General features: G+C 41.7%; 1 protein-coding gene across 1 annotated transcript in view; it reads right to left on the reverse strand.

The window, feature by feature from the left end:
- The window catches only part of MORC3 (MORC family CW-type zinc finger 3), a 63,674-nt gene that overhangs the window by 31,825 nt on the left and 11,656 nt on the right, over nt 1-20,193 (reverse strand). Inside the window, exons 2-7 of the mRNA XM_069760766.1 lie at nt 16,625-16,697; nt 14,223-14,355; nt 13,906-14,121; nt 13,290-13,436; nt 12,643-12,790; nt 203-334 (exon numbers count right to left, since the gene is read on the reverse strand). Of these exons, the coding sequence (XP_069616867.1) occupies nt 203-334; nt 12,643-12,790; nt 13,290-13,436; nt 13,906-14,121; nt 14,223-14,355; nt 16,625-16,697 (849 nt within the window). The remainder of the gene's footprint in view (nt 1-202; nt 335-12,642; nt 12,791-13,289; nt 13,437-13,905; nt 14,122-14,222; nt 14,356-16,624; nt 16,698-20,193) is intronic.

Genomic DNA, 20,193 nt, shown 5'->3' on the forward strand with positions numbered 1-20,193 from the left:
TGCGGGAAAGAGCAAGCGGCAGTATACTGGGGTCAGTATTAATGCGATTTGGGGTCTGTATTATTGCGGTTTTGACTATACTCACTTTTCAGCAAAAAATGTACATCTTTTTCCTAAAACGTTGGGTTAGTTATTCCTGTGTGATGGTGCACATGCTACAGGTTTATGAAACAGCTCCTCCATTCCAGAAGTTTAAGGATACGGACAAAGACTTGGGTCTGTAGACGTCTTTTTCTATATGGGCCAGGTTTTTGGACACAAGTTGTGTTTGAACTTTTTGGCCTCGAAGAACGATCTGCATCCGCGGCTTCAGATACAAAATACTGCAATACGCCTGAAGGGAGAAAAAAATAAAATAAAATAAATAAATCAGAATACAAAAATATAGAAAAAAAAATAAAATACTGAAATATGCCAGACACAAAACTAAAAAAAAACAACAATAAAAAATATTATAATACTAAAGTGTAATATACCGGAAAAAAAAAAAAAAAAAAAATAATAATAATAATCTATCTCTCTATCTCATTCATATATATATATATATATATATATATATATATATATATATATATATATATATATATATATATATATATATATATATATATATATATATATATATATATATATATATAAACAACCTCAAACCTTATGCAGAGGCTCGACGATAAATTGCAACGAGATATTATGTAGTAAAAATTCAATTTTCATTTTAAACATTCAGAGATGTATAGCTCAAGCTCAGGAACATACAAAGAGTGCAGGAGCAGTGGGACATGAATAATGGTATGCACAGGAACAATTGCATACAATACATACAAATATAAAAAGAAAAAGCACTAAAAATGCAAAAACAATATGAAAACAAAATAATTTTGATACTTTCCAGATAAAGTGCATATTGCAAGTATTAAAATTTGTTCATAAGTTGTGCATGGGCTTTTAGCCTAAATGTAATGAGTGCTATCAAAATCAAAAATAAAGCTCATGTGAAGTTCAAGATATTAGTAAAAGTGCAGTACCTGTAAAGTGCTGAGTGCAATATATATATATATATATATATATATATATATATATATATATATATATATATATATATATATATATATATATATATATATATATATATATATATATATTTTCAGTCTTTCTTTCACAGATATTCATCGGTCGTGGCCTCTGTCTATCATGGAAATCCAAGTCGCTGATTGGTCGCCGCAAAACAGCCACGACCAAAGTTCGGAAGAAAATGGCCGCTCTATACTCCCCGCAGTCAGTTGCCGGCGCCCACTCCTGTAACAGAAATCCCGCGTCGCTGATTGGTCTCGCCAGCTGCCTGTCATGGCTGCCACGACCAATCAGCGACGGGCACAGTCCGATTAGTCCCTCCCCTGCAGTCAGTGCCCGGCGCCCGCTCAGTAATCCCCTCCAGTCACCGCTCACACAGGGTTAATACCAGCGGTAACAGACCGCGGGTAACGCACTCAGTTACCACTGCTATTAACCCTGTGTGTCCCCCAACTTTTTTTTTTTACTATTGATGCTGCCTATGCGGCATCAATAGTAAAAAGATGTAATGTTAAAAATAATAAAAAAACAAAACCTGCTATACTCCCCCTCCGTAGTCCGACGATGCCCTCGCAAGACCGCTAAGTCATCTGGGTAATTTCGCAATGCATCCTGGGAACGGAAGATGGCGGCAGCAGCCGCGCACGCATCGCTAGAGTTTCCTTGGATCCCAGGGGGTGAGTATATAACCATTTTTTATTTTATTTATTTATTTTTTACAGAGATATGGTGCCCACGTTGCTATATACTGCGTGGGCTGTGTTATATACTCCGTATCCTATGTTATATGTTACGTGAGCTGTGTTATATACTGCGTAGCTGCTATATACTCCGTGGGCTGTGTAATATACTGCATGGGCTGTGCTATGTACTACGTCACCTGTGTTATATACTGAGTGGCTGCTATATACTGCGTGGGTTGTGTTATATAGTATGTGGGCTGTGTTATATATCGTTTGGGCTGTGTTATATACTGCATGGCCTGTATTAACGCATCGGGTATTCTACAATATGTATGTATATAGCAGCCACATAGTATATAGCACAGGCCACATAGTATTTGCTATATACTACGCGGCCTCTGCTATATACTATGTGGCTGCTATGTACATACATATTCTAGAATACCCGATGCGTTAGAATCGGGCCACCATCTTTTTTATTCTAGACTATGCATGTCCACGTAGTATATTGCCCAGCCACGTAGTATATTGCCTAGTCACGCAGTATACAGCACAGAGCCACGTAGTATATTGCGTAGACACGTATGTAACAGGTTAAAAAAAAAAAAAAAGAGATGAAATAAAAAAGAAACATATACTCACCTTCCGGGAGCCCCTTGTAGTCCTGTCACCTGTGTGCGGTGCACGCGGCAGCTTCCGGTCCCAGGGTTGGTATGAGCGCAGGACCTGTGATGATGTCGCGGTCACATGACCGTGACGTCATGGCAGGTCCTTGTTGCATAGCATCCTTAGCCCCGAAACCTGCCGCTTGCACTGCCGAGGAGAGGACGCGATGGCGGAGGGTGAGAATAACGTTTTTTTTTTAATTATTATTATTTGTAACATTAGATCTTTTTACTATTGATGCTGCATACACAGCATCAATAGTAAAAAGTTGGTCACACAGGGTTAATAGCTGCGTGAATGGAGTGCGTTACACCGCGGTCCATCAACGCTGGCATTAACCCTGTGTGAGCGCTGACTGGAGGGAAGTACGGAGCGGGCACTGACTGCGGGGAGGAAGGAGCGGCCATTTTTCTGCCGGACTGTGCTGGTCGCTGATTGGTTGTAGCTGTTTTGCCGCGACCAATCAGCGACTTGGATTTCCATGACAGGCAGAGGCTGCGACCAATGAATATCCGTGACAGACAGACAGACGGAAGTGACCCTTAGACAGTTATATAGTAGATCTCTATATATAATATTACAACAAATTAAAACGCAGCATTGTGTCTGCAGAATTTTTTTTAATCAATAATCTAAAAATGCTGCAACATGTCCAATACAAAAAAGACAAAAAAAGAAAAAAAGTGGAAATGTGCCATAAAAAAACAAACAAACAAAAAAAACAACATGCAGAATTTGTGTTGGATGGGTTTGTAGACTTTGGAGAACTCCTAGGAAGCTCCCTGGGCACCGTGAATTATTTTGGTGTCCTTGACCTCAGGTCTGTTTCTAGCACAGCGCCAACGTTCATCCTCGTATTTTGCAGCATGACTCCTAGACAATTGTTTAGCGTATGCACTAGGACAGACCTCCCCTCCAAAACAGGCGAAACTCTAGAGGTAAACCACAGAGATCAGAGGAGCACATCACATGAAAGGGAAAAGCTGGGAAGCACAAGGTCCAACCATTCGCCAACATGACCCTCTTATCTGTACTTTAAATGTTGGGGGAGGAGGGCTCCGGAAGGACTTGTGTTGGGGGTGGGGTGTAAGTTTCTCTGTCTCTCAGCTATGGAGTAAGTTGCACAGATGGAGAGCCAGCAGTGATTCCCAGCCTCGGCCTGGCATTACATGCCAATTTGCCAAAATCCTTGAGGGGAGCAGACAGAAGCTTCCTCCATTATTAGCTGAACTATGATAAAATTGTTAATTAAATGAGTTTAGCCCTTTCCTGACAGAGCTATTTTCCCTTTTTCTTTTTCCCTCCCCTCCATCCAAGAGCCATAACTTCTTTCATTTCCCTAAAGAAAAACCACTTGAAAAGGATGTAGATACCAAAATAAAATCACAAACCAAGTATGTTCAAAATATAAATAAGTTTATTAAGGACACCAATCCAATCAAACACACAGTAAAAAACACGTAGGACAAATCTAAGAACTAAGGGAAACAGAGCACCACCAAAAGTCAGAACAAATTGCCTAAATCAGCATATACTTAGATACAAATCCAGCTGTCATAAATAGGGAAGTATACATTTCATGTCGCCAATCACACATTAATTATATAAGAATCCTATTATATCCGATCAGTATACCATAAAGTGCTTTAAGTAACAGGGTACATATAGCCCCAAATAAATTATATTATAAGGTGCACATATTAGAATAATTTATAGCGATCCCCAGTGGGAGACTGGCCGAAGTAAAATGAGCACATATACTAACCGGGATTCATTTCCCTCGTGGTGCTGCGGCTATCCCGCACTCCAACGCGCGTTTCACACGTTGCTTCGTCACTCCCTGAAACGCGCGTTGGAGTGCGGGATAGCCGCAGCACCACGAGGGAAATGAATCCCGGTTAGTATATGTGCTCATTTTACTTCGGCCAGTCTCCCACTGGGGATCACTATAAATTATTCTAATATGTGCACCTTATAATATAATTTATTTGGGGCTATATGTACCCTGTTACTTAAAGCACTTTATGGTATACTGATCGGATATAATAGGATTCTTATATAATTAACTAGCTGAAGAGCCCGGCGTTGCCTGGGCATAGTAAATATCTGTGGTTAGTTATAGCACCTCACTTCTCTTATTTTCCCATCACGCCTCTCATTTTCCCAATCACATCTTTCATTTTCCCCCTCACAGCTCTCATTTTCTCCCTCACTCCTCTCATTCCCCCCTAACACTTGTGATTTCCACCTCACATCTGTCATTTTCCGATAACTCCACTATTTTCCCTCACTCCTCTCATTTTCACCTCACACCTCTCATTTTCACCTCAGTATGTACATGTTTGTCATCTCCCTTATATATATTATACACCTATATGTCATCTCCTGTATATAGTATATACCTGTATGTCATCTCACCTGTATATAGTATATACCTGCTGTGTGTCATCTCGCCTGTATATAGTATATACCTGTATGTCATCTCCTTCTATATATAGTATGTACCTGTATGTCATCTCCTCCTGTATATAGCATATACCTGTATGTCATCTTCTATATATAACATATACCTGTATGTCATCTCCTCCTGTATATAGTATATACCTGTGTGTCATCTCTCCTGTATATAGTATATATCCTTGTGTCATCTCCCCTGTATATAGTATATACCTGCATGTCATCTTCTATATATAGCATATACCTGTATGTCATCTCCTCTTGTATATAGTATATACCTGTATGTCATCTCCTCCTGTATATATATGTACCTATATGTCATCTCCTCTATATAGTATATACCTGTGTGTCATCTCTCCTGTATATAGTATATATCTGTGTGTCATCTCCCCTGTATATAGTATATACCTGTGTGTCATCTCCTCCTGTATTACGCCTCGTTCACATGTTATTTGCTCAGTATTTTTACCTCAGTATTTGTAAGCTAAATTGGCAGCCTGATAAATCCCCAGCCAACAGGAAGCCCTCCCCCTGGCAGTATATATTAGCTCACACATACACATAATAGACAGGTCATGTGACTGACAGCTGCCGTATTTCCTATATGGTACATTTGTTGCTCTTGTAGTTTGTCTGCTTATTAATCAGATTTTTATTTTTGAAGGATAATACCAGACTTGTGTGTGTTTTAGGGCGAGTTTCATGTGTCAAGTTGTGTGTGTTGAGTTGTGTGTGGCGACATGCATGTAGCGACTTTTGTGAGATGAGTTTTGTGTGGTGACATGCGTGTAGCAACTTTTTGTGTGTCGAGTTGCATGTGACAGGTTAGTGTAGCAAGTTGTGTGCAGCAAGTTTTGCACATGCCAAGTTTTGCGTGTGGCGCCTTTTGAGTATGTGCAAGTTTTGTGTGAGGCAACTTTTGCATGTGTTGCAACTTTTGTGCATGTGGCAATTTTTCCGCGTGTGCAAGTTTTGCGTGTGGAGAGTTTTCCATGAGGTGAGTTTTGCACTTGTGGCGAGTTTTGCGTGAGCCAAGTTTTTGCATGTGGCGAGTTTTGAGCGGCGACTTTTGTGTTTAGACTTTTATGTGGCGAGGTTGGTGTATGTGTGGTGAAATGTGTGCTGAGGGTAATATGTGTTCAAGAACGTGGTAGTGTGTGGTGCATTTTGTGTGTGTGTTCATATCCCCGTGTGTGGTGAGTATCCCATGTCGGGGCCCCACCTTAGCAACTGTACGGTATATAATCTTTGGTGCCATCGCTCTTGTTCACATCTGGCAGCTGTCAATTTGCCTCCAACACTTTTCCTTTCACTTTTCCCATTATGTAGATAGGGGCAAAATTGTTTGGTGAATTGGAAAGCGCGGGGTTAAAATTTCACCTCACAACATAGCCTATGACGCCCTCGGGGTCCAGACGTGTGACTGTGCAAAATTTTGTGGCTGTAGCTGCGACGGTGCATATGCCAATCCCGGACATACATACACACACACACACACACACACACACACACATTCAGCTTTATATATTAGACTAGCTGAAGAGCCCGGCGTTGCCTGGGCATAGTAAATATCTGTGGTTAGTTATAGCACCTCACTTCTCTCATTTTCCCCCTCACTTCTCTCATTTTCTCCCTCACTCCTCTCATTCCCCCCTAACACTTGTCATTTCAACCTCACATCTGTCATTTTCTGATCACTCCACTATTTTTCCTCACTCCTCTCATTTTGCACTCACACCTTTTCATTTTCACCTCACACCTCTCATTTTCACCTCAGTATATACATGTTTGTCATCTCCCTTATATATAGTATACATCTGTATGTCATCTCCTGTATATAGTATATACCTGTATGTCATCTCCCCTGTATATAGTATATACCTGCTGTGTGTCATCTCCCCTATATATAGTATATACCTGTATGTCATCTCCTCCTGTATATAGTATATACCTGTGTCATCTCCCCTGTATATAGTATATATCTGAGTGTCATCTCCTCCTGCATATAGTATATACCTGCATGTCATCTTCTATATATAGCATATACCTGTATGTCATCTCCTCCTGTATATAGTATATACCTGTGTGTCATCTCCCCTGTATATAGTATATATCTGAGTGTCATCTCCTCCTGCATATAGTATATACCTGCATGTCATCTTCTATATATAGCATATACCTGTATGTCATCTCCTCCTGTATATAGTATATACCTATATGTCATCTCCTCCTCTATATAGTATATACCTGTGTGTCATCTCTCCTGTATATAGTATATACCTGTGTGTCATCTCCTCCTGTATTAGACCTCGTTCACACGTTATTTGCTCAGTATTTTTACCTCAGTATTTGTAAGCTAAATTGGCAGCCTGATAAATCCCCAGCCAACAGGAAGCCCTCCCCCTGGCAGTATATATTAGCTCACACATACACATAATAGACAGGTCATGTGACTGACAGCTGCCGTATTTCCTATATGGTGCAATTGTTGTAGTTTGTCTGCTTATTAATCAGATTTTTATTTTTGAAGGATAATACCAGACTTGTGTGTGTTTTAGGGCGAGTTTCGTTTGTCAAGTTGTGTGTGTTGAGTTGCGTGTGGCGACGTGCGTGTAGCAACTTTTTGTGTGTCGAGTTGCATGTGACAGGTTAGTGTAGCAAGTTGTGTGCAGCAAGTTTTGCGCATGGCGAGTTTTGCGCGTTGCGAGTATTATGTGTGGTGCCTTTTGAGTATGTGCAAGTTTTATGTGAGGCAACTTTTGCATGTGTTGCAACTTTTGTGCATTTGGCAATTTTTCCGCGTGTGCAAGTTTTGCGTGTGGCGAGTTTTTCATTAGGAGAATTTTGCACTTGTGGCGAGTTTTGCAAGAGCCTAGTTTTTGCATGTGGCGAGTTTTGCGCGTTGGGAGTTTTGAGCGGCGACTTTTGTGTTTCGACTTTTATGTGGCGAGGTTAGTGTATTTGTGGTGAAATGTGTGCTGAGGGTAATATGTGTTCAAGCACGTGGTAGTGTGTGGCGCATTTTGTGTGTGTGTTCATATCCCCGTGTGTGGTGAGTATCCCATGTCGAGGCCCCACCTTAGCAACTGTACGGTATATACTCTTTGGCGCCATCGCTCTCATTCTTTAAGTCCCCCTTGTTCACATCTGGCAGCTGTCAATTTGCCTCCTACACTTTTCCTTTCATTTTTTCCCATTATGTAGATAGGGGCAAAATTGTTTGGTGAATTGGAAAGCGCGGGGTTAAAATTTCACCTCACAGCGAAGCCTATGACGCTCTCAGGGTCCAGACGTGTGACTGTGCAAAATTTTGTTTCTGTAGCTGCGACGCCTCTAACACTTTTCATTTCACTTTTTTCCCCATTATGTAGATAGGGGCAAAATTGTTTGGTGAATTGGAACGCGCGGGGTTAAAATTTCGCCTCACAATATAGCCTATGACGCTCTCGGGGTCCAGACGTGTGACTGTGCAAAATTTTGTGGCTGTAGCTGCGACGGTGCAGATGCCAATCCCGGACATACACACACACACATTCAGCTTTATATATTTGATGTGTGATTGGCGACATGAAATGTATACTTCCCTATTTATGACAGCTGGATTTGTATCTAAGTATATGCTGATTTAGGCAATTTGTTCTGACTTTTGGTGGTGCTCTGTTTCCCTTAGTTTTTAGATTTGTCCTACGTGTTTTTTACTGTGTGTGTTTGATTGGATTGGTGTCCTTAATAAACTTATTTATATTTTGAACATATTTGGTTTGTGATTTATTTTGGTATTTACATCCTTTTCAAGTGTTTTTTCTTTAGGTTGATTGTGTTGTGGTCTACTTGAATTCTATTATATGATTGGTTCTATTTTGTGCTCCTATTTTTTTGGTTCAAAGTTCTTTCATTTCCCGTCCACAGACGTATGAGGATTGGTTTTTATTAGGACTAGAGGTTCATTGAACCACATCATTTTATCATGTGATGCACTGGAAAAGCAGGAAAAATATATATATTCCTACCACGTTAAAATTGCAACAAACAAAAAAAAAAAACACCAACAAAACCAATTACACAATTTTCTTTTTTTTTTTTATTAATTTACCTTCCTTACTATATGGTAAAAATGACCAGGTGAATATGATTCTCCAAGGTCAGTGTGATTCCCCAGATAAACATATATACATTAGTTTTTTGCCCTTTTTAAATTTAAGTAGTGAAAAAAATATATCAGAAATTTGTAAAAAAAAAAAAAAAATTAATAAAATTTGCTTGCATCACCATTTTCTGAGAGCTGTAACGCTTTCAATTTTCGGGATCTCGGGCTGTGTGAGGGCTTATTTTTTGTGGCTTGATCTGATTTTTTTTTTATGGATACCATTTTGGGGTAGATACATTTTGATCGCCCTTTGTTTTTTTTATTGCAGTGTTGTGGCCAAAGAAATGTAGTTCTGGCATTTCTATTTCCTCTCTCGTTACGCCGTTTACCGATCGAATTAAATTATTTTATATTTTGATAGATCGGACTCTTCCAAATGCAGCAATACCATAAATGCATGTGTCATGGGCACGCAGTAGGGTGGGTGGAATGAAGCGACCCACCGCCGGCTCGTTACATGCCGCTGTCAGAGATTAACCCCTTTCTGCCATCGGATGGAACAGTACATCAGCGGCCAGTATCCCCCACTTTGATGTGTGCTCCGGGGGTGAGCTCGCATCAAAGCGGGACATGTCAGCTGTTTTGAATAGCTGACATATGCCTGCAATAGGCGCAGGTGGAATTGCGATCCACCAGCGGCTATTAACTAGTTAAATGCCGCTGTCAAAACTCATGACAGCGGCATTTAACAAGCGCATCCAGCCGGAAATGCACGCACCGCTAACCCCCGTCACATGATCGGGGGCCATCGGTGCGTCGGCATGACAACCAGAGGTCTCCTTGAGACCCCTATGGTTGTTGATGCCAGATTGCTATGAGCGCCTGTGGTCGGCGCTCATAGCAATGCTGTAATTCTACTACAGTTGTGGCCAAAAGTATTGACACCCCTGCAATTCTGTCAGTTAATACTCAGTTTCTTCCTGAAAATGATTGCAATCACAAATTCTTTGGTATTATTATCTTCTTTTAATTTGTCTTAAATGAAAAAACACAAAAGAGAATGAAGCAAAACATTGATCATTTCACACAAAAATCCAAAAATGGGTCAGACAAAAGTATTGGCACCCTCAGCCTAATACTTGGTTGCACAACCTTTAGCCACAATAACTGCGACCAACCGCTTCCGGTAACCATCAATGAGTTTCTTACATGCTCTGCTGGAATTTTAGACCATTCTTCTTTGGCAAACTGCTCCAGGTCCCTGATATTTGAAGGGTGCCTTCTCCAAACTGCCATTTTTAGATCTCTCCACAGGTGTTCTATGGGATTCAGGTCTGGACTCATTGCTGGCCGCCTTAGAAGTCTCCAGTGCTTTCTCTCAAACCATTTTCTAGTGCTTTTTGAAGTGTTTTGGGTCATTGTCCTGCTGGAAGACCCATGACCTCTGAGGGAGACCAAGCTTTCTCACACTGGGCCCTACATTATGCTGCAAAATTTGTTGGTAGTCTTCAGACTCCATAATGCCATGCACACGGTCAAGCAGTCCAGTGCCAGAGGCAGCAAAGCAACCCCAAAACATCAGGGAACCTCCGCCATGTTTGACTGTAGGGACCGTGTTCTTTTCTTTGAATGCCTCTTTTTTTCTCCTGTAAACTCTATGTTGATGCCTTTGCCCAAAAAGCTCTACTTTTGTCTCATCTGACCAGAGAACATTCTTCCAAAACGTTTTAGGCTTTTTCAGGTAAGTTTTGGCAAACTCCAGCCTTGCTTTTTTGTGTCTCGGGGTAAGAAGTGGGTTCTTCCTGGGTCTCCTACCATACAGTCCCTTTTCATTCAGATGCCGACGGATAGTACGGGTTGACACTGTTGTACCCTCGGACTGCAGGGCAGCTTGAACTTGTTTGGATGTTAGTCGAGGTTCTTTATCCAACATCCGCACAATCTTGCGTTGAAATCTCTTGTCAATTTTTCTTTTCCGTCCACATCTGGGGAGGTTAGCCACAGTGCCATGTTCTTTAAACTTCTTGATGACACTGCACACGGTAGACACAGGAACATTCAGGTCTTTGGAGATGGACTTGTAGCCTTGAGATTGCTCATGCTTCCTCACAATTTGGTTTCTCAAGTCCTCAGACAGTTCTTTGGTCTTCTTTCTTTTCTCCATGCTCAATGTGGTGCACACAAGGACACAGGACAGAGGTTTAGTCGCCTTTAATCCATGTCAACTGGCTGCAAGTGTGATTTAGTTATTGCCAACACCTGTTAGGTGCCACAGGTAAGTCACAGGTGCTGTTAATTACACAAATTAGAGAAGCATCACATGATTTTCCGAACAGTGCCAATACTTTTGTCCACCCCCTTTTTTATGTTTGGTGTGGAATTATATCCAATTTGGCTTTAGGACAATTCTTTTTGTGTTTTTTTCATTTAAGACAAATTAAATAAGATAATAACAAATAATTTGTGTTTGCAATCATTTTCAGGAAGAAACTGAGTATTATCTGACAGAATTGCAGGGGGTGTCAATACTTTTGGCCACAACTGTACATAGAGGCGATCCGAGCATCACCTTTATGTAGCAGAGTCGATCAAGTTGCGCCAGCTTTTAGCCTTCTAGGCTATTGAAGCATGCCAAAAGAGAAAACATTTTTTGAAAAAAAATATATAAAAAGTTCAAATCACCCCCCTTTCGCCCATTCAAAATAAAACAGAAAAATAAAAACCTACACATTTAGTATTGCCGCGTTCAGAATCGCTTTTTTGGTCGGTGTGCCATTGCATTAAAATGCAATAACAGGCGATCAAAAGATCGTATCTGCACCAAAATTGAGCAATTTTTTTAAAATAATTTTTTAGTAAAGTTTGGAATTTTTTTTTAATCAATTAGATAAATAAGAACCTAGCCATGTTTGGTGTCTATGAACTCGTAATGACCTGGAGACTCATAATGGCAGGTCAGTTTTAGCATTTAGTGAATCTAGCAAAAAAGCCAAAACAAAAAATAAGTGTGGGATTGCACTTTTTTTTTGCAATTTCACCACACTTTGAATTTTTTTTCCTGTTTTTATCTCCACGACATGCTAAAACCAATGATGTCGTTCAAAAGTACAACTCGTCCCGCAAAAGCTAAGCCCTCACATGGCCATATTGATAGAAAAATAAAAAAAAATTATGGCTCTGGAAAGGAGGGGAGTGGAAAACGAAAAAAGCTCCAGGGGTTAAAGACATGATGGCTGATTAAATCAGCCATCATGTGCCAGGATAGGAAAGATGCATGCTGGGTTGTGTGAGGCCACATCAAACTCAGGGACATGACTTTTGGCGTACATGTACAATATAGGCCCTTAACATCAGAAGTAATGTTAACGTCCACTGATTTTTAGCAGCAGCTAAATACATGCCCCTTTCTCTGACATCACTTCCTGCTATGCAGCTATTGGCTGAAGCTGCACCACACAAACTTCCTGCTCTGCAGCTATTGGCTGAGGCTGCACCACACAAACTTCCTGCTCTGTAGCTATTGGCTGAAGCTGCACCACACAAACTTCCTGCTCTGCAGCTATTGGCTGGCTTCCTGCTCTGCCCACGCCCCTGAATGAATCCTACACATATCACTGTCAATTCTTAGAGCCAAATGCAGGCAACAAGCAAGAACAATATTATAGCCAAATGACATACCCTTAAAGAATAATCACTATCTGGAGCAACGTGATCCGTCCTTTCTTGCTTCTTATACCCCTTCCTGGAAGATCCATCAAACTCCTCAGGAATCCTTATGTCATACTTGTCCACAGTGAAATCAAATTCTGGTTTCCCATTTTTGTCTCTAAATAGCAAAAATGCATAAAATTGAAGAATATTAGAGAAATTTCACTTTAACTTCGCCCTCGTCTCCTTTTCCATAGCCTAGCATTGGAAAGGGAAAGAGTCACGTCACACAGCAGGATATATCAGTGGGTTGTCCAACACCTATCCTTAGGGAGGGTCATCAATATCATACACAAGTGATGGATTGACACTCCCACCAATTAGATGTCTGCAGGTCTTTGGCATCCAGAAGTACTGTACAAAGCCACAGCTCCGTACACTGTGTAGTGGTCACTGCAGGGTACTGTAGATCAGCTCTTGTCATTTCAGCTGCAGTACCTGTGAATGGCCACTACGCAGCGTAATGAGCTGTGGAATTTTGAACTGTCCCCCGAGGAGCCTGCAAACAGCTGATTGGTGGACGGTCTCAAACCTGTAGAGATCTGATATTGTTGACAATCTGTGTTCCATAACAATACAGAATGGTGCATTTATTAAAAATGTAGAAAAATGCATACTTTCTTAAATTCCAGATAATGATCCTTGTTCCCTTTTTCCCAAAAATTGCATCCATTTCTGTCAGCAAGTCCTTTTGTGTTCTCAGAAGAGAATGTCCCAAGATCGCCTGCAGATTTACATCGGAGTCCGAATTTTTCACCAGCTGCTGTTTGTGGAGTTAAAGAACTTACAACATTTTATGTCTCATGTGATCACATTATCAGAGTACAATAACAGCAGCGATATCGCCACACGACACTACGCTCAGTTAGCACTATGTATATAGTGCTTCACAAAACGCAGCTTTTTATTTTTTTTTATATATCCACTCAACTAGATTGCGATAGCTATAATCCCCCCCGCCATAAATTCACAATGGTAAGGGTTTAAATACGCCCGCTAGGATCCCTGTCATGTGTCCCGTTAAGCGGAAGATGGAAGGCAGCCATGTTCAGAGCAACTTCCGTTCTTGTATGATTGATGACATAATGCTATTTTTTCCCCCTTAGAAACAACATGTTGTCCTGATCATGAATATCAAAGTCTTCCTGCAATTTATTTCTGCATAAAAACATTTACTACCTGCACAAAAAAAAAAAAAAAAAAAAAAAAGACAAAGAAAAACAAAAAAGGATATTTTGTTTGTCGAAGGAGACGATCGGTACGATGACGTTTTCTGCCTTCACAGCCTCCAGGTAGGACTGGGACAACATTCCCACGTGCATCCCGGAGTCGTTTTTGGTCAGTACAATGGCGTCCTTGCCCAGGCGCATGGATCCGGATTTGAATCCATTTCCGTAAAGGCCGACGGGAACGTGACCTTGTACCGCGACCTTGTCGCTGAATCCGAAACTGAAATGAGACAGAAGAAGAATCGATATCACTTATAAACCTTTATAGTGAAAAATGTAAGACTGCGGAGACTAACAAGAGCCGACTGACACCGCACGCACCTCAGCATCTTGTGCAACTTATCCAAAGTCATCCCATTCCCGTTGTCTGTAAAGATTAAGCTCAGGTAACCATTCAGAAAAGTCTGATCAATCCATATTTGCTTAGCGTTGACATCCGGGTCATAGGCGTTATCTGAAATACATAGAAAACAGAGTTATTGTAGTTCTGCAACAACGGCCTCCAAAGCTTTCTGTCAGGGGAACAGCCAGGAGAATCACGTAGATCCCACCAGTTTGTCAGAGAACACACTCCGCCACCTCATCATCAGGACAATTATGCAGTTGAGTGATGGACGAGGCTGCGGCTGTTCTCACTACTAGGCCGGTTATTAGGGAGCTCACAGTGGGCGCATGGTATATACACCTCCGATTCCAACGTATGGAATGTGTGTATATGCCCCGGTACAGTCACTGACAACTTCACAATAACTAGCTGCCACCAATCGTTTGTGCAGGCCGACTGGACACCCATTATAGGTAGCGTATGGCTTCAGGGGTGCGGTTTACAGAGCAAGAGGAATGGTGCTACTAAATTTATATATTTAATCTGGAAAGGTAGGCAGGGTTTCTAAACAATACATAAAGATGATACAAAATGACAAAACAATATGGTATATATATTTACATGAAAAAAGAAAAGTGATAGAAGAAATGTACTAAACCGGATGTCACAGGATTGGCGCAGTCTCTTATGAAGGGGAGTTCTTAGTTTTTGGGGAGTAACGGTACAAAAATCACAGTGGACTGTTACCGATTGTAGCTCAGTATTTGCTTTCATTAACACAAGTCACACCCACATAACTTCCCTGTAGTGACTTATAACAGGGCTGGTCATGAGAGATGGCTAGGTCTTTAGAAAAATATGGGTTCCCCAACTTTCACGATATCGTCGCCTCTGGAGGTCCCAGACGGGAGATATTAATGCCATAATTACGATTCTCTCTCTCCATAGATAGAAAACATGGCATGAATATTGTGATCCATCTGATCAATATTAATTTGGAGGCGTTTCCGCATCCGCCCAGTGGTGCAAGACCATGTGTAACGATCGCCATTTCCATTAGTTAGCTGATGCACTTTAATTACCTGTTCACAGCAGGGGAGTCCTGCTGCACCAGGGTCATATGGAGTGTCTTAGCTAATTTTTGGACCCTAAAAGTCATGTTGTTAATCTTCACTATGAGAAGGCTTATAGATTTTAGTTCATTGTCACGTGGGATCATGAGGCCACATTCATGACTTACTAGATTGTAAGGTGCCATCCTATAAATACTAAGTACAGGGGCTCGGGGGAGCTCTATGGGTGAAGCTTTCTTTTCTAAGGGTATCTATTAAGCAAGCCAGGTGCAAAAGATAGCTGTGAGCTGTATGTACCTTCGGCTCACAGCCATTGCAATTTTTTTTTCCAAATTATTTTTAAAATGGTGAAAGTGGGGCGATTCCATTTATGTTTTTTTACATATATTTTAAAAACGTGTTTTTCCACTTTTACACAATTTTTTTTAGTCCTCACCTGTGATTATTTGTACGGGCAGTATGGCAGTATAAAGTGGAAATTGGTCTTCTATGAAGCTCAAACTTCATGGGGAAGGGTTGGTATTTTGATGGCAATGATTGGGGTAAACCACCCATTGGCATCCCGTGGGTGCGAGTAAAACGGTCGTCAGAACAGACATGCCACGCTTCATAAATGCCACTGTCAGAGATTGATGGAGACATCTAAGTGGTTACATAGCCAGCACTGACAGAGGGAAGAGATGGTTCATGCAGATCTAGAAAACTGCGTATTTCAAGATCATGTTACTTCGTGTCAGATTTCGTGACAAAATCTGAAGCAGCAAATCCACACGATTTGGTGCGGGTTTGTCCCGTGGATTTCCCTGCGACTGGTTGCATAATGAGCAGTAAAATCTGACTTGGAGCACAGTCAGACTGCCGTATAACAAGGACGACGGTCCCGTGCTCGGACTGGCTGGCGGCTCTCCTGACCCATGGGTGACTGCATGTATTTCTATGTAGCTGTCACACACAGGTCAGGAGAGCCGCCAGCCAGTGCGAGCATTGTGATGAGATTGTCGCCCGTGTTATATAACCATCTGATTGCGCCCTAAGTAGAGCCTCAGAGTAACCTCCCATCCCATGTATTTACCTCGTCACCTGCCTTTGATCTCCCTCCTGCTCTCCTATCTGTTCCATTATATGGGCCCGAACACTGAACCTCACGTGATCCTATCCTTCATAGAAATCTGGCTTGGTCCCGACAGCTCAGAGACAAAAAGAAAGTGCGCTGCGTGCGAAGGGGACTGGCTCACTGCTTATTTCAATAGCCAAGCCAGCCCCTCGATGTATTGGTGACAACATCAGTGTGAACGGTTATTTATCGGGATGACGCGCAGACTTACCTATGAGCTCGGCCACTGCGCTGAACGGCCACGTGTGACTTGTGGAATTGGTGTGCAGAAACTTGGGGCACAACTGGAAAATAAAGACAGAAGTAGATCGTCAGAACACAACACGTGGTACTACAGAAAAGGTCATGGCCGCTGCGTGACCTGAATGATCCTGCTGGACAATGAGCAGTCAAGCAGCGGGTTTGGTTTCCAGGTGATCGTTCTCTCCGGCATCTCAGGGTGGTGAGGGCTATTTTATACTGACACACAGTGACCAGACAGAAGAAAAAAGGAGACACATTTGGTCACCCTGTGACAGTGAAGCAATGGAAGAAACCCACGTAAACACGGAGAGAACATACAAACTCTTTGTAGATGTCCTTGGTGGGATTTGAGCCCAGGACTCCAAGCAAAGTTATAGTACTAACCACGGAGCCAACCATTATAGTCTACGGTGCTGTTCCCATGTTTGTGTTTCTTTGTAGACTGTGTCCACGAAAAAAAGGGCAGGAAACGTGTCCATTTTTATGAGTCGTGAATGGCGAGTATACTCGTTGCTCGAGTTTTCCAGAGCACACTCGGGTGGTCTCCGAGTATTTATGACTGCTCGGAAATTTAGTTTTCCTTGCCGCAGCTGCATGATTTACAGCTTGATTACATGTGGGGATTCCCTAGCAACGCCCACATGTATTCAGGCTGGCTAATAGCCGTAAATCATGTAGCTGCGTCAACAAAAATGAAATCTCTGAGCAGTCACAAATACTCAGAGACCACACGAGCGTCCTCTGGAAAACCTGAGCAACGAGTATACTCGCCCATCACTAGTCGTGAATCAAACCCACCTGTTGAAATCAATGGTTCTGAGAATAAATACATAGGACACGGAGGACACAGAGGCCATCCATGGATGATCAGTGCGCTCTCTGTTTTTAACTTTTTTAACGGTGAAAAGCTCAGACATTATTATTTAAAAAAAATTTTTTTTAAATTGATGTCACAGTGATGGTAAGAAGTAGAAACATGGAGCCTCTGTCACTCCAGCTCTATTCCCAGTCAAACACCACCTCCTTCTGCTTGACCGACGGCTCCTTTGCCTGATAAACTGCACAGAGGCTCTGTCTCTCTCCATCGACAGCCTCTGTTATGTGTGATTTCAGGCAAAGGAGCCATCAAGCAAGAGAAGGTGGCATTCGACTGGGAATAGATCTGGAGTGACAGAGGATAAACACGACAGCTTTTCTTAGAGCTAGCTATAATCCCATCCCCGGATGACGCCGCATCAGCGATGAAACATGTTGGGGGGGGGGGGGACACATGCTCTAAGAAACACTGTCCTGTTTGCCCTATAATATTGACACTCCAAAGTGTCACAGTGATATTTTGGCAATCGCCTCTACTTTATATTAGATTTTTTTTAGGCAATATAGGGACAGCATATTTCAGGTTTATTATTACCCCACTATTTTAATCCATAATAAAAGTTAAGTTTTAAGACTTGTTAGTGAGGGTTCCTGTTGGGTTTTCCCAAATTGTAAAAGATAGATAATAGATCCCTTCCAAACCCTCCACAATTTGCACATTGATATTGGAGTGATAGTGGCTTCAGATCTACCATAGCTCTTCAGCCTCATTTGCATATCAAAGCGTACGCTGATTTCTCAGCAATGGCAGAAGGACTAGCCATGTAAAAGGTATTACTAGACTTGTCTGAAACAGCTAGAGGCACTTATAAATAGTGTGAGTGCAAATTCCTGCTGACAAATTTCATTTTAATCACTGTTGGTGCATATTGTGCATGTTTGTATGACTTTTTGAATTCTTTTTCCTTTTGCAGTATACCATTTTTCTCTATGCATACCAAAGGTGTTAGGTGGTTGGGGTGAGACTTAAAGGGACTCTGTCACCTGAATTTGCGCAGGCATGTACTACGGAGAACAGAGAATGAACGTCAAACCAATATTGCAGCCGGCGGGTAAGGAAAGGGTGAATCAAACACCCGAAAACCCCGCCTCTATGGCTGAAGATTGTTCCCTCCAAATTCAGGTGACAGAGTCCCTTTAACCCCTTAGTGACAGAGCCAATTTGGTACTTAATGACCGAGCCAATTTTTGCAATTCTGACCACTGTCACTTTATGAGGTTATAACTCTGGAACGCTTCAACGGATCCCGCTGATTCTGAGATTGTTTTTTCGTGACATATTGTACTTCATGTTCGTGGTAACATTTCTTCGATATGTCACGAAAAATAGTTAATAAGTAACATTTCCCACATGTTTACTTTACATCAGCACAATTTTGGAAACAAAATTTTTTTTTGTTAGGGAGTTATAAGGGTTAAAAGTTGACCAGCAATTTCTCATTTTTACAACACCAGTTTTTTTTTTAGGGACCACATCACATTTGAAGTCATTTTGAGGGGTCTATATGATAGAAAATAATGAAGTGTGACACCATTCTAAAAACTACACCCCTCAAGGTTCTCAAAACCACATTCAAGAAGTTTATTAACCCTTTACGTGCTTCACAGGAACTGAAACAATGTGGAAGGAAAAAAATGAACATTTAACTTTTTTTTTTTTTCAAACATCTTAATTCAGAACCATTTTTTTTATTTTCACAAGTGTAAAAACAGAAATGTAACCATAAATTTTGTTATGCAATTTCTCCTGAATACGCCAATACCCCATATGTGGGGGTAAACCACTTTTTGGGCGCACCGCAGAACTTAGAAGAGAAGGAGCGCCGTTTGACTTTTTCAATGCAGAATTGGCTGGAATTGAGATTGGACGCCATGTCACGTTTAGAGAGCCCCTGATGTGCCTAAACAGTGGAAACCCCCCACAAGTGACACCATTTTGGAAACTAGACCCCTTAAGGAACTTATCTAGATGTGTGGTGAGCACTTTGAACCCCCATGTGCTTCACAGAAGTTTATAATGCAGAGCCGTGAAAATAAAAAATATTTTTTTTTTCCACAAAAAAGATTTTTTAGCCCCCAAGTTTTTATTTTCACAAGGGTAACAAGAGAAATTGGACCCCAGAAGCAGCCGAGACCCCAAAGACTCTCGCGGGGCCGGCAGGCGGGCGCACGCGCCCGCCATTTTGAAGATGGCGGCGCCCACCGGGAGACACAAGGAGCATCGGGGGAGATAGGTGAGTATTGGGGGGCCACCTGGGACCCCTTTTCTCTGTCCTCCGATGTGCGATCACATCGGAGGACAGAGAAATTAAAAAGAGATCGCTTTTTTTTTTTTTTTTCGATCGCCGGTAAACGGTTAATTACCGGCGATCGCAAATGCGGGGTGGGTTAAAAACCCCCCCGAATCATGTTCTCTGGGGTCTCAGCTACCCCCGGCAGCCGAGACCCCAGAGAAAATCCGACTCTGGGGGGCGCTATTCACTTTTTCCACAGCGCTGTGGTTTAAGTACCCTTAGCGGCCGCCGTTAAAAGGCGTATCGGCGGTCGCTAAGGGGTTAAACAGCCTCAGAAATAATCAGCAAAAAAGTCCACTTAGAATCTGAAATGCGTCAGGAGTGTAGGGTGCCGCACAATAATCACCGATGGGAGTTTTTTTTTTTA

The sequence above is a fragment of the Ranitomeya imitator genome, chromosome 3 (assembly GCF_032444005.1).
Source record: "Ranitomeya imitator isolate aRanImi1 chromosome 3, aRanImi1.pri, whole genome shotgun sequence".
NCBI lineage: Eukaryota > Metazoa > Chordata > Amphibia > Anura > Dendrobatidae > Ranitomeya > Ranitomeya imitator.